The sequence below is a fragment of the Ursus arctos genome, unplaced genomic scaffold (genome assembly GCF_023065955.2).
Source record: "Ursus arctos isolate Adak ecotype North America unplaced genomic scaffold, UrsArc2.0 scaffold_17, whole genome shotgun sequence".
Taxonomy (NCBI): domain Eukaryota; kingdom Metazoa; phylum Chordata; class Mammalia; order Carnivora; family Ursidae; genus Ursus; species Ursus arctos.
Window position 1 is genome coordinate 35183173 of NW_026622841.1, and position 15664 is coordinate 35198836.

At 46.9% G+C, this 15664-nt stretch overlaps 1 protein-coding gene across 1 annotated transcript in view; it reads right to left on the bottom strand.

The window, feature by feature from the left end:
* The window catches only part of MOCOS (molybdenum cofactor sulfurase), a 50514-nt gene that overhangs the window by 22446 nt on the left and 12404 nt on the right, over positions 1-15664 (bottom strand). The window contains exons 5-8 of the mRNA XM_026496203.4: positions 13698-13774; positions 11166-11365; positions 5821-5937; positions 4555-5013 (exon numbers count right to left, since the gene is read on the bottom strand). Of these exons, the coding sequence (XP_026351988.2) occupies positions 4555-5013; positions 5821-5937; positions 11166-11365; positions 13698-13774 (853 nt within the window). The remainder of the gene's footprint in view (positions 1-4554; positions 5014-5820; positions 5938-11165; positions 11366-13697; positions 13775-15664) is intronic.

The window sequence follows — 15664 nt, forward strand, 5'->3', positions numbered from 1 at the left end:
CAAGGAAAGTCTGAGAAACCGGTACAGCCCACAGAAGCCTAAGGAGACATAACCGCTAAATATAATATGACATCTGGGATGAGATCCTGGAACAGAAAAAGGGAATTAGGGAAAAACTAATAACATTTCAATGAAGCATGGCCAGGTCTTCGGAAGAGTTTTGTTCACGGCTTAGCTGCTAACAGCATTGCACGCGACAGCACATGTACCGTAGCCCCATCAGTGAAGGCTCTTCTGGAACCAGCATTCCATGGAAGAAAAGCATAGGCAAAGGAGAAAAAAATGCTTTTGAAATAGTTAAGAGACAATCATTCTTGAACTGTGAATCAATTTCATCCAATTGTTTTCCTCTGAGCATTCAATTCAGCTACCCAAAGAACCTGAAAACTTCAATAGCGGGTGATGAAGAGTGGGAAACAATTTTTAATTAAGGGGCATTTTGGGGTGGGTCTTCCAGTAAGGGACCTCAGGGAAGACTGAGGCACCATGGAAGTGGAGAGGAGCTGCAGGGCACAGGGGGAGGGCAGAGAACTCAGGGAGGGAGAATGTCAAGGTGAACTTCACCTCAAGTGGAGCGAGCCCTGTATTCAGGAAGTGGAAATATCGTGTGATGAGGGGTAGGGGCACTCTGGAGACTGAGAGACCACTGGGTTTAAATCCTATCTCAAGTGCTATTAGCTTTGAACAACTTCCTAACCTTCCTGAGTCTTGGCTTTGTCACATGTAGGATGGACATTATTATCATTTCTCATTGTATTGGCTAAAAGCTAAAATGAAATCTAAAATGTAAAGCAACTAAAATATATCAGATGATCCATAGATGTTAATCCCTTTACCTCTCCCTTCAACTTTTCTCATATCAAATAGTCTCCCCACAGACTATAGTTGCTTCTGTTGGTCCAACACTCAAGCTCCGCAATATTATGGTCTCTATAAGTCTTTACAGGTAAGCCCAGAAACCACCATCATTATTTCTTATTTATTTCTTTATTATTAATTATTATTTCTATAGGAAAGCCCAGAAATCACCATTATTATTTCTATAGGAAAACGTGTTTTGAATTACAAATAACTTTTTAGAAGACAATGTATTACTGGGAGACGATCTTCACGGTCTCTTGTTTCTGCACGTCTGTTGTAAGGAGCAGAAGCACTAAGTGCCTTTTTGTTGCAAACTACCATCATGAGTATGTTTGTATAGCGAATACAAATAAACACAGTGAATACAAGCTTCTGGGTAGAGCAGGTTTGCTCCCAGTCCAATATATCATGTCTTCCTCCTGAGCATGGCATGTTTGCTCACATCCCATTATGAGTACAGTTCCCTAAGTGAGGGGTTCCTCAGCCATGTACACAGCACCCACCTGGGCCCCTCTGTAACCCCTCTTGGGACTTGGGGGGCACAGGGAAGCAACACAAACATGAAGCTCATGCTGCCTGCTGTTCTGTCACTAATAAAGCCCTTTGTCTCTGACCCAGGAGTCTCGTGTCTTTAGCCAGCATCGAGAACACTGTGACAGGCTCGCGGGTTAGCTTACAAGGAGGGCAAACCTCAGACTCCTCACAGTTCTTCACCTATTTGTTGAGAGAGGTCTATAATTTTCTATCTTTTAATTTGCCATCTAAAAATGTAATGTGCTGGCCTCCCCTTTCCTCCTTTCTTCTTCCTGAGGGAGGGGGAAACTGGCATGTGTGGGGCTGAGCCTTCAGCTGTTGAAACGGGGGTTTGGTTCCAGAAGGAGGAGTTGAGCAAATAAGTATCTGGTGAAGATACAGAAGCCAGGTTTCTCACAGGAGTTACGAGTATGGAAAGGGGCATAGAAAGAATAAACAACGTGGTACTGGATTGAAAGAGGAGGTGTTAGTGGGAAATCAGGAGCATGGCTAGCTGATAAAGATAGATGTTAGATAGATAGATAGATAGATAGATAGATAGATAGATAGATAGATAGATAGATATAGAAATACAGATGTGTGTATGCACACATGTATGCAGAGTATCCCAAAGTCTCAACACGTACACATATGTTGTGGACAGAATAAGGGTCCTCCTAAACAGGTCCACATCCTAATCCCTGGAATTAGGCAAAAGAGACTTGAAGGTGCAATTAAAGTTGAGGACCCTACAATGGGGAGATCTTCCTGGATTATCCAGGTGGGCCCAAACTAATCAGATGAGTCCTGTTAAAAGTTTATGATAATCTGTCACAGCAGCAAATATTCCTAAGCTCTGTACACTCAGAGGGCATAGTAGCAAGAACAAGGATCAGACCTGGCGACCAAGTATTTGTTTCTCAGTATCATTCTCTGATGTAAGAAGTGCGGTGCCTTTGATGAAATGACCTATTCCGTTTCTCAGGCAGGGAACATATAGAATGAGCCTAGAACACATTATTATACCAGAAAGTAAGGAAATGCTCATGGAATTACAGGGACATATCAAAAGGACACAGTAGTTAACTTGAAGGAGCTCCCAGTGGCGAAGTCTGCAGCAATTTAAGCATCAAAATAAATACTGGTAATGATGGGTTGAAACCTTTTGAGCAAAATCAGAATCCGTGAGTCCATGCAGATACAAAAAGAGACAGAGAAGAATTAATGAGTAAACATGGAAGAAGAGAAGCTCTATCCTACAATAGAATACCAACCAATAAATCTAAAAAGAATGACGGAATTTCTTAAATTACCATTTTGCAATCATCATCCCAATCATTGATTTAGGCAAAAGTCATCAATAGATGCTAAATCCAGTAAATAAAAGTTTGACAAGGAACAGGATATTTACATATCCTCAAAATATCTCTCCACAAAATACTGATGAATTACTAATTAATGAATTTTATAGTAGAGAAACCTGGCAGACCCCATCTTAAGCAAATGATGATAGTTTATGTCACCAGCACTGGGACAAATGAACAGAGTGTGTCTCCTTCTGGGATGCACTGAGAAAGCATAGTACCTCTCTTATGGAATTCCTGCCAAAAATACAGAAATCATAAGGAAACCTCAGATAATACCCTTGCATTGGGGGCTCGGGGGCCTTTGGGAGGTGACTAGGTCATGAGGGTGGAGCTGTCATGAATGTGATTGAAGATCTTATAAAAGAGGCCCCAGAGAGCTCCCTCGCCCCTTTGCCCCGAGGACACAGTGAGAAGATGCTGTCTGTGAACCAGGAAGTGAGCCCTCACTGGACTTCGAATCTGCCAGCGCCTTGATCTTGGACTTGCAGCCTCCACAACCAGGGGAAATACATTTTTGTTGTGTATAAGCCACACAGTTGATGGCACTTTGCTATAGCAGCCTGAATGGACTCAAACAGCCATCCAGCAGAATTCTGTCTGGTGCACCCCACTTCTTGCCTTCGTGGTTCCTATCACCAGGGTGATTCTATTCACTTGGGTGGTCCTTGGTCTTGTGTCTGTCCCCTCTGAGATATTGCATTCTCTGAGGGAAGGAACCTTTTCCATTTTGTTCATCAATGTATACCGGGTGCTGGCCCAAGTGCTGGCAGGCAGCAGGTCCGTGGCATGCAGTTTTTGAATGAGCAGATGGATAGAAGACCTTTAGCAAACCTTACTGAATATCAGTGTCCTACTCTGTAAAATGGGACACTAATTCCTGCCCGGGATATCTGTGCTATGTGGCTATCCTATGGAACACGACCAGTCCGTGAAAATACGAGTCCTCACACACAAGGGAAACATGGACTCCTCATCTTCCTCCATTAGGAAGTGAAAGTGAACTTGCTTGTTATGGTCTCAGCCTGGAGGACAGGCTCCCATAGGACCACCCTGCAAGGCAGGCCACAAACAGCGCTGGCCGTGGTATGTCTGACCAGGAACCAAACAGCCTGTTATTCCAGAGGCTCAGGGGTCTGGGACCTTTGCCTGGGACTTGGGACACACACAGAGCATAAGAAGATAGCCGCAGTTTGGCCACCGCAGGGGTGTCAGGGCTGGATGGCCAGCCAAGGCGGGCACCCCAGGCTCCCAGCTCAGGTAACCACCAGGCTGGCACATTTCAAGACATAATAGGTCATACCCATAGAGAAGGATGAGTAGAACAAGTCACATAAAAGCATTGACCCAAGGAGTCAGCAGACCCGCGTTCAAATCTTTCCTCTTATTGATTACGGGGCAAAGTACTTAACCTCAATAGCCCTCCACATCTACAAAATGGGGGTGATATTACCATGTACCTCGTATGATTGTTTTAAGGATGGAACGAAACAAAGCATGTAAAATGCTTCAGCAGGGAACCAGCACACGCACTTGGTGAAAACCGTATCCGTAATTATTAAGAGTAGCTAGGTGTTCCCCATTCAGAACAGGATCTTCTCAGGCGTAGCCCTAAGAGGAGCCATGTTCAAAAGTCAGCTCAAACCAAGAAAGGCAGAATGAGAACGACCCTTCATATGTCACAATACTCTGAATATGATTTTGATTTTCTGCATGCTTTGCTTTACCTTCTGTCCTTTTTCTTCACTTTATCAAAAAAAATCATAAAATAAACAACAACAAAAAGCAGTCTGTGTACCGCCATGAACACGCTTACCTCAAACGCAGCACAGGATTTGATCGGGTAGAGGTAAAGGTTGGTGATGACATGTGGCCCAACGCCCCCATCCAGCACTCCTGCTGCTTTCTCTGAAGGGACCTGCTGGGTCCCGGCGGCCATCAGCGGAAGTGGGCACGAACCCACTGTATCCACAGCACTAGGCAAGTCGTTGCAAACCCCAGAGGCTGTGGGAGCGTCTTCCTGAGGGGAGGAACTGCATCTGTCCACGGTGGCAGGCCCGGCGTCCTGAGCCTCACTCTCTGCCGGGGCTCCAGCCTCCCCAGGGGTGGTCTGAGGGAGAGGCTGGCCATCAGACTGGTGCAGCTGCATTGCTATAATGAACGTGAGAAAGGCCTGGGCATCCTCAAGTGTAGACATATATCCAAAGGAAATCCTCACAGACCCTGTAGGCTGCCCATCTATGAGGTCCACATTGTCTCCGCAGACATGACCAGCCTAGAATAAAAGCGAAATAAGTCAGCCAGAGTGACTCATTCCTCATGGATAAATTAGAAATCATTTTGAAGAAACTTTATCCAGGACAAGGAACTGCCACAGTCACGTGCGCTGTGTGCCCGAGCCATGCTATCCTAAGCGCAAGGACTCCCTTGTGAACCTCGCTGTACTCAATACCAGTCTCAATGGATCATCAAAAAGTTTAGAAGAAATACTGCATGGAAGGCATTTACCCAGAGCCGCACACCATGCCAACCCACAGACATATCAAGACAGACCAACATTTCAGCAGCGTGATGGGTCAGCTTCTTGGTCTCCCCTGGGCTGAGGCTGGAGAAACACAGGCTGGTCGCTGCTTTGAGCCTCTCTCAGAACCAAAGGGAGGGCTGCATCCCTGAGAGCTGCCCTTTGACAAGAAGGCAAGACAGAGATGCTCCCTCTGTGAATGACCAGCCGAGGCCACTACAAAAGCCAAAGGCAGGCTGGGTGCTCCTGCTGGGAGGTGGAGAAATAAAGGCGAGAGGTCCCCAAGCCTCTCCAAGTGGGGCTGCCCGGTATCAGTCACTGCTAATGCCATCTACCTGCCCCAGTGCTGAACCCAGGTCAGTCCCCCAGCAAGTTGGGGTCACAATACTCCACAGGATCAAATATTCTATCTAAAACTGCATTTGTTTCTGTGCCAGGCCTTCCTCTCTCTTTTTAAGTAAAATCCAGTTCATGGTTGGTTGGGATCTCTGACCCCAGACATGAGACCAGCCTCCAAGGTGGTCGGAGAGGCCACCATTGGAGACAACCAGCATTACCAACCTCAAGATGCTTCTTGACCATCTCGTCGCTTAGCCCCAGGTGCCGCTGGCAGGCCCCAGTGTTGCAGAAGCAGCCAGTTCGCAGGTGGATGTTATAAAGACTGGCCATTTTATCCACCTGCGGGTTCAATATGACATGAAACCAGTGTTAAGGATGTCCAGTTCGCTCTGACTTCCTGGGAGAGAGCTTCAGACCAAAATGCGGGCCTCCCTTTCCTATCAATAAAATGAAAATCTGAGCTGGGAATTTTGCTCCCAAGTGCCATGATCTATCATGGGTTTACTAAACACATTTTATAAAATGTCACTGATAAATAAAGGACTATAATGTATGCCTGAGAAAACCGAAAATATCAAATTCAGGCCGAACTCCAAGTTAGGAGCTCATATTTCAACAAACAATACTATTAAAAATGGACAGAAGATTTGAATAGACATTTTTCCAAAGAAGACATACAAATGGCCAAGAGGTACATGAAAAGATATTCACCATCACTCATCATCAGGGAAATACAAATCAAAGCAACAATGAGATATCACCCACACCTATTATAATGGCTATTATTAAGAAAACAAGAAATAACAAGTGTTGGAAACAATGTAGAAAAAGGGAACCCTTGTGCACTGTTGGTGGGAATGTACATTGCTGCAGCCACTACGGAAAACAGTATGAAAGGTCCCCAAAAAACTAAAAATAGAACTACCATATGATCAGCGATCCACTTCTGAGTATCCGAAGAAAATGAAAATACCCTCTTGAAATGATACATGCACCCCCATGTTCATCACAGCATTATTTACAATAGCCAAGACATGGAAACAACTTAAGTATCCATCGAAGGATGAATGGATAAAGAAAATTGGTACACACACACACACACACACACACACACAGAGGAATATTTTTCAGTCATAAAACAAGGAATTCCTATCATTTGTGACAAGGAACTTGGGGACACGATGCTAAGTGCAATAAGTCAGACATAGAAAGATAAATACTATATGATATCATTCATATGTGGAACCAAAAAAAAAAAATCAAACTCACAGATCCAGAGAACAGATTGGTGGCTGTCAGTGGCAGGGGGCAAATGGGTAAAGGCAGTCAAAAGGTACAAACTTCTAGTTTTAAGATAAAGAAGTTTTAGGGATGTAATGTACAGCATGGTGACTCTAACAATCCTGTGTTATATGTATTTGAAAGTTGCTAGGAGAGTAAATCTTCAAAGTTGTCATCACAAGAAAAAAATTAACTATGTGTGGTGATGGATATTAACTAGACTTACTGTAGTAATCATTTTGCATTATATACATATATCAAATAATTATGCATACACCTAAAACGAATACAATATTATATGTCGATATATCTCAATTTTTAAAAAATAATAAACTAGTTATTTTTTTCTTCAAAGAACCCACATGCTCCAAGGGAGAGTCACAAGAATAAAATCTGAGGGGCCAGGATGCAGGACAGCTCCTTGGCATCTTCCCCCCAGGGTTGATCACAGAGCAGTCCCCAGCTGAGTTACCACTCAGAGCCGCCCTGTCTGGGCTCACAGCCTGGGCCACAAACAGTACTGTGTTGACACTGTGTCTTATCAATTTGCTTTCCGTAAAATCCCTTAGTTTGAGTTGAATCACAGAATTGCCATTCAATCCAGAAGTTCCAAGGCTCTTTCCTGTCTCCTGAAGGCTCTGGGAAGCAATCTGCGTTCACTCAAGGCTCAAAGGGGGAGCTAACAAGGGGGATATTTGCCCGGTTGCTACGGCTGTGGGCCAAAGGCTCCATTTTCCCAAGTGTCTGGGAGCCCGTTGAGGGTCCTCAGCCCGGGTGACTCCGCTAAACTCAGGGGAGTCACCTAACTGAGTTCAGGAAAATAGTTTGCCCAGCTGGGCAAACCTTTGAAGGTTTGCTCCCTGGGAATCCACACTGTGGGGTGGCCAAAGGCAGCCAGAAGCAGTACGGCCCTCTCTGCAGACACAGGTCACCACACGGCCAGGCTGCGCACGGCAATGGCGCCTCCCACACTGGTGAGACCATGGCTGTCTTCACGTTAGCTGTCTCCCCTGGACTGTCAGAGTGAGAAGAAGCCATTCTCTGGGTGGTCAGGAAAACAACTCTGCTCCTTTACCCTGGGCAACAGCTCAATGACGTGGAGACCTGCTAATGAAATTCAGGCATTCCCTGGCTCTCAGAGCTGAGACCTGGCAGCACCACTGGGTCTGGCCAACTCCATCTCCAGAGTCAGGTGGCCTCCATTCAAAGGGCAGCTGCTAGGGAAGCTCCCTCATTACCCCACTCCAACCCCTGCCAACTGGAATTAGAAGTCTCCTGTACCCAGCCCCCCCACACACACCCCACATTCACCATCCCAGTTACCACTGCTGTGAAACAAGCCACCAAACGTGGTGGAACAAAATAATAACCATTTTTTTGTGCTCACAGCTACTGTAGGTCAGGAATTCGGAAAGAGCACAGAAGAGATGCTTGACTCTTTTCCATGATTTCCCAATTCTCAGCTGGGAAGACTCCAAGGCTGGGAGTGACGTGGTGTCTGGGAATAAGAATCATTGGAGACTCACTTATGTGTGTGTGTGTCTGGCCTCCCAGCCAGGAGGGCTCAAAACAGGACAGCCACCAGAGGGACTGTGCTTGGCCTCTCCACGTGGCTTGGCTTCCTCACAGCATGGCAAGCCTCAGGATAGACCTTCTTACATGGTAACTTGGGGCCCAAAAGTGGATGTCCCAAGGAATACTGCTGATGTGGCATTGCCTTTTCTGCCACGCAGCGTCGCCTTCTGTGGCATTCTCCTGGTTATCAGTGAGTCACAAATCCACCAAGATTCAAAAAGAGAGAAGGCCCCCACCTAGAAGAGGATGTGGGTACAGCAGGCTGTTTGGGCGTTCCTCCTAATTCCCGTCATGAGGCGGTACCCTCTCACCTTGAGCCCCGTGGGATCCCAGCCCGCACCCGGCCAGGTGAAGGATTTGGTTTCGGCGGCAGGAGGAGCACAGCATCCGGGGACAGCGAGAAAGCAGCCTGACCACAGTGCAGCACGGGAGCCTTCCCTCCCAGGTGCCTTCACCTCGGTGTTTACTGAGCACTCGCTTCCTACTGGCCCCGCGCTCAGGTGTTCTAGAGCGTGTCTCATTTAATCCTCACAGCAACACTATCAGCAGGGTACCTTGCTATCCCCGTTTCATGGACACTTGGAGAGTTTCCACTAACTTGCCCAAGCTCACAAAGCCAACAAAAGGCAGTCAGAATCTGAGCCCACAACGTAACCACTGAGTAGAGTGACGTCCACAGAGGGGAGAATGGAATTAGGGGGACTGGATATCACAAACAGGAACCCCAAAGCTTCTTAAGGAAAGCTAACTTCTTTGAAAAGATTCATAGATTCTTTTGAAATCTCCTGAAAAGAGAGCCCAACCGGCCATGAAACCATCTGATCTTTCTGAAGGCCACCAGTGTCCCTATGGAATTCCCACACCAGGAAGGAGCCGGGCTGGGCCCTCCTGAGCCAGCAGCACAGCTGGCCATGCCTCAGTCATGGAAGCCACTCATCAATCATGTGACGAGCTCCCTCTACAAACACACAGAGGGAGAAACTTGTCCTGGGTCCGGCCTCGGGGAGTAAGAGTCCTAGTGAAGTCAGCGGGACACCTAGACAGGTGTCTCCCCCCGCCCCCACCCTGGGGATCTTCTCTTTGAGGCTTCTCTGGCCAAATGAGGCATTCCTTCCCTGCTCTGCCTGCCACAGCATACTTCATGGTCACCTGTCTGTCCTCCTCCACACCTCGCAGGATATACAAACTTACTTAGGTCCAAGAATGAGACTTACTTTACCAGTCACCCAGAATAATGTATTTAAGAAGGCAAAACGTTTCCTCCTGGTGCATTTTCCACCATCCTCCTAAAGCCTTTAAAATCGCAGGGTTCTTTGTGGCGTCAGGCTGTCAGCGTCTTACTGGGTCGGGGGGGTGGGGTGTGCACAGTAAGCCTACCCAAGAGACAACCTCAGATTGTAGAGTGTCCACTCCCAGATACCAGTAAGAATCGACATATCCCCAGAAGCGTATTTCTCAACTTTGTTCCTTTGATAGTTTATGGCTGTTGAGGAAGAGGGGGGGGGGGGATATGTTTCCTTGAGAAATGGATTTTGTTTGAGAAATTCTGCATTTAACAAAGGTGAATAGGGATTGTAGCTTTCAAGGGAAGATGAGCACCTTCACCCAAACTTATCTGACCATTGAACCTGTTCCTCACAGATTTGCTCTAGGAACCCAAGCTCTGGGAAAGGCCTCGGCCCCCCATCCCTACCAGTCTGTGACACCCCATCGGGGAACCATCTACCAAGATGTCTGAGTGCTTGATATGACTCTGGACATTTTAGTGGACTAAACAGTGACCGGCTTACTCAGCTATGGCAAGGACCCAAGCAGTTCCCAATCTCCACTATTTGTCCTGTTTTCATGGGAAAATAGCTACAAAGAGTACACTTGCACAAACTACTTTACCAAACTACTACATCCTTTAAACTCATAATATGCATGAGCTATGGCAGAAATAAGGGTTTTTGTGATACTAAGGACATTGTTTCTACTTGTCAGAAAGGAGTTCTGGGGTGCCTGGTTGGCACAGAGGTTAAGTGTCTGCCTTCAGCTCAGGGCGTGATCCCGGCGTTATGGGATCGAGCCCCACATCAGGCTCCTCCGCTAGGAGTCTGCTTCTTCCTCTCCCACTCCCCCTGCTTGTGTTCCCTCTCTCACTGGCTGTCTCTATCTCTGTCGAATAAATAAATAAAATCTTTAAAAAAAAAAAAAAGAAAGAAAGGAGTTCTGAATTCTAAGCCACATGCAAATACATGGTGGTAACTGGCCCACGTTTTGTGTGATGCCATGATCCGGTCTGATGTATCACTGGGGACACCCTGCTGAATAGACACAACATGACCTGAGAAGTACTATTCTGTCTACACTGCTTTTCTGTCTACACTCTTTAGGGTGCCTTCCCTTGCTGGCAAGCTGTCAGCTGTCCCCTTGCACTGTGATCAAAGACTCTGCCCCTCTCTCCTCGCACTTGAAATTGACCATTTCTGGCTGGAAAAGGAGGGCTGGTAGACAAAACAGCCACACCTGTCAGAACGGCATGGAAAGGAGAGTTCGGCACCTCTAAGGAAGGGCCGGGGCCCCTCCACCCAGGCCCGGGCTGCCCTTCACACAGCTGCCGCAAGCACCCGGGGGCCCGCACTGCACATTTCAGGGCTCAGAAGGCGGCAGAGTGCCAGAGGACAGCATTCCTGCTGTGAACGAGGGTGCGAGGTGCTGAGGAGACCCACCTGGGAATAACCAATGATGTTCCCACTGGGGTCGAGCACATTAAAATTGATGACCGGACCCTGCACCTCCGGGCTGCTGAACTCAGAGTCGCTGTAAATCCGCACGACGGGGGCTCCACTGGGGTACCGGAGAGCAGACAGGGCAGTGTAGGTGTACTGAGCCAAGGTGAAGGTGTGCAGCGTTATATTCTCCATTCCACCTCAAAAACCATCGTGAAACGTCAGAGAAAAACAGGAACTTCACGTGTAATTCACTCATTCTATTTATTTATTTATTTATTTATTTATTTATTTATTTATTTGAGAGAGACAGAGCGAGCACAAGCAGGGGGAGCAGCAGAGGGAGAGGGAGGGGCAGACTCCCTGCTGAGCAGGGAGCCGGATGTGGGACTCGATCCCACGACCCTGAGATCATGACCTGAGCCGAAGGCAGACACTTAACCGACTGAGCGACCCAAGCACCCCAAAACAAGAGCGTTCTAATCAACAAAGCTGAAGCTCAGATTAATGATTGTAAATACTGGTAGAGAGTGTGTGGTACTGTCCGTATGGTTACTGTGTAGATGTGGGGCCCTGAGCAACATCTGACTGTTGCTGTTCTGTGGAATCTTCCACAGGAATTCTTGTCATCCTTCTTTTTTCTTTTTTTAAGTTAGACCCTTGGGTTACAAGTGGCAAAAATGCACAATTTTATCTTTATTCATATTAAAAAAATTTTTTTTTAATTTTATTTTTAAGTAATCTCCACACTCAACGTGGGGCTCGAACTCATAACCCCGAGATCCAGAGTCGCATGCTCCACCAACTGAGCCGGCTGGGTCACAGTTTTATCTTTAAAAGTATCCTTTTGTTGCTGTTGTTTCTTTTAATGTTTAAATCATTTTAACACTATCCAAATCAATTAAGGATACGTGTGATGACATGGATGAACCTTGAAAACATTATGTGAAATAAGCCAGAAACAAAAGGACAAATATTGTGTTATTCCTCTGATATAAGTGCCTAGAATAGGCAAATTCATAGAGACAGAAAGGAAAATCGAGATTACTTGGGGCTGGGGGAAGGGAAAAAGTTTGCAATGATGCTGAGGCCCTAGAGACGCTCAGCGCTGGATGGCTGCATAACAGTGTAAATGTACTCAGTGCCACCAAAGTGCACACTTAAATTGGCTAAAATGGTGCATTTTATGTTACAGATATTTCACCACATTTTTTTTCCAAAAGAGCAAATAAGTAGAAATATTCAGGGTTTGCTTTACTGTGGCACTGATATGGTCAGTCTGCTTTCAGTTCAGAGGTGCCCCTGCCCCACTTGCGGTGTGGGTATCTACTCATCTCTTTCCTTGGAAAAGTGCTCATTGCTCATGCTTGTCTTTATTATCTCCTCTTTGTCCTGGATGATGTCCAGTCACCTCCCTGCATTACCATCAGAGCTACCCTCCCCTGCCTTCCCCTCCCGTGAATCCTGTCTGCCCCCAGTCCTGGGCTCAGGTTGGGAACCTAAAGGGTCTCGTTATAGTGACGAGAGAGAGAAAGGAAGGCCTACCTAATCATTAAGCCACATCCCTGGTTCACCACAACTCCAGCTCCATATGGATGGTACGAGCAGTGCCAGCCAGTTCTAGAAGCTCAGCCTCTGGAGCAGTGCCCAGGAGCGCAACCGGATGGCGGATGCCCGGCTCATGAGTCAGAGGTTCTTGCAGTCATGTATACCTTTGTGGCAAGCTCCACATGATGGGAAGTGGCATCTGTGTGCGTGTCAGCCCCCACTTGCCCACACACCCCAAACACTTGCCAGGAAAGAAAACGTGCATCATTGCAAAGTCCACAGCAGAGACAGAGGCCGGGGCTCAGGGTTAGGCATTTTTTTTAAGATGTATTTATTTATTTGACAGAGAAAGAGAGAGCGCACACAAGCAGGAGGAGGAGCAGCAGAGGGAGAGGGAGAAGCAGGCTCCCCGCTGAGCAGAAAGCCTGGCACGGGGCTTGATTCCAGGACCCTGGGATGATGACCTGAGCTGAAGGCAGACGCTTCACCAACCCAGGTGCCGCAGGCACTGTGAAGGCCTAGGTTGAAATCCCTGCCCTCTCAATACTACCTCCCTGACCCTGGGGAAGGCATTTGACCTCTCTGAGTATTAGCTCCTCAAGGGCAAAGTGGGCTCGTCAGAGAGCGCCCCCGTGTGACCGGAGGGAGGACCTAGCAAGGGACCGGCTGAGTAAGGTCTCAGGTCTGTAACCATTCCCAGTCCAGGGCCCGAGGACGGCTCCTTTGTGGCTGTGAAGCTACTCATCTCCTGATTTACAGTATCTCTTACTTGTTAAAATGTTCTTTTAACTGGCCAAAAAAAGGGGGGGGCACTTCAGTCTCTTGCTCCTACCTCAGAAGTCATTCTGAAGTTCTTGAGAATAAGATTCAACTGCATTCCGGGTTCAGCAGCCAAATGCCAGCCAGTAGCACTGACCCTCTCTCCTTATCCAAACTGCACCCGTTCCAGGAGCAAATCTGACCCGGATGAAAGCGTCCACTGACCTGTGAGGCGCTCCAGGGCATCAAATCCATGTTTTAGTGCTATCACATCAAGGAACGAGATGGTGCCGTCTTCAAACCTGTAACAGTGTTGAGGGAAACAAGGTCACGCTGTGGCCAACATCTCCCTGTGCATTTTGTGCTGTGTAACAAAGTTCTGATTTTTGGCTTAGCCACAGTCCCTGAATACTTTGTCTACCACCTTATAAAGCACTACTCGCTCTCCCCGTCAGGACACAGGGCTTTGCACACCCAGATCCATGGACCACCTCTGGCCCTGACTCGCTCGGCAGCTTTCTTGGGAGAGGATGGCCATGGTAATAAGGGAACTAAAAGACAGTCACCACCTTGAGAAACGCTATCCTGCCCCATGAAGACTGACAAAACCTCAAGTGCTTCGGGCTCTTGAAATGCTGCCCTTGACCCCAAGAGAACACCACTGACAGGGCATCGGTTCAGTGTGATCAACGTGCTATGCGTCAGGATCCTGAACTCTATGGAACCACATATCATTTTGGAAACACTACCATTCCAAACTCTGTGGAACCCAAGTATCATTTTGGAAACAGCTGAGTTCACAGTTTCAGAGGGAAATGGCGTCCCAGGGAGAGGTTGCAGTAAAGACCCCAGGCTGGCCGAGGCAGGCACACTTCCCGAGTAGCAAGAACGTCAGTGCCGCTGGGAACGCGTGTGCGTGAGCTGGGAATGAGCTGGGAATGAGCTGGCAAGGTGGAGAGTGGTGGGAGACAAAGTCAGAGGACATCTACCTTGGGGAGATACCACGTGTCTGAAGGGCTCTGAGCAGAGAGTGGGGAGAGGACGGGACCCAGGCTTTGACAAGCAGAGTCAGTCGTCACACTGCTTTAGGAGGGGGGGAAGCTCGGAGACAGGAGGTTTCAGGGAGCATGGGATGACGATGGTGACAAACAGCAGCCTCTGGGAACCGGGCTGTGAGTTGTCAAAGCAAGTTGAAGCTTTCAACGGAAATACTGTGCTTTGTATTTTCATATTCTAGGGATAAGATTTGCTCAGAATATTGTTACTGAAACATGAATTTCTTTATAAAACCAATGTATTAACAATTAATTATGAATCAAGTATATGAACCAACAATTAATAATGAATCAATTGTGAATTGATAATGAATTAGTTGATAATGAATCAATTACTAATTGATTAATCACTAGTTAATTAATAAATAATCTTTAATAAAGTAAACAGCCTATAATGACTTAAGTTATTGATCAATAATAAGTAATTATTTATTCATCAGTAATTAATAGACTATTGGGGGAAAGGAAGGTTTTTGTTTCCATCAAAGGCTTTATCTCCTTGGGTTATAAAACGATTAAGAACATGGTTTGGGTACATGTACAAAAACCATTTGGGTTGAGTATTAAGGCTCTTGAGTTCTAGTCTTAAGTTCACAAGAAAAAAATGAGGCTTCTAGTGGTAAGTAAATACCTTCAGCTTTCTGGGAATCTTGGTGCAGCACCTGCCATGAGGCAACCTGCCCAATCGAAGGAAGCCCAGCCCAGCCCACCCGCATGCTGCCCGTTTCGAGCTGCCCCACTTCTCCTGGCCTTCAGATGCTCCTATGGGCTCAATAAAGTTTGAGTTGTTATTCTGATCTGCCTTTAATTTGTATGATGTGTGCCTGTCATTCTTTTCTCACTTGGTTATTTTACTTGCTATTTTATCACACTTGGATACAAAATGTTTTACATTAGCATTGCTGTTTCAGAATCCCCCAGCTATGGAGAAGTCCTAAATACAAGAGACACCAGGGGCACCTGGGTGGCTCATTCAGTTAAGCATCTGCCTTCGACTCAGATCATGATCTCTGGGTCCTGGGATCAAGCCCTGTGTCAGGCTCCCTGCTCAGCAACGAGTCTGCTTCTCCCTCTCCCTATGCTGCTCCCCCTGCTTGTGCATTCTCTCTCTCTCCCTCTCTCTGTCTCTCTGACAAA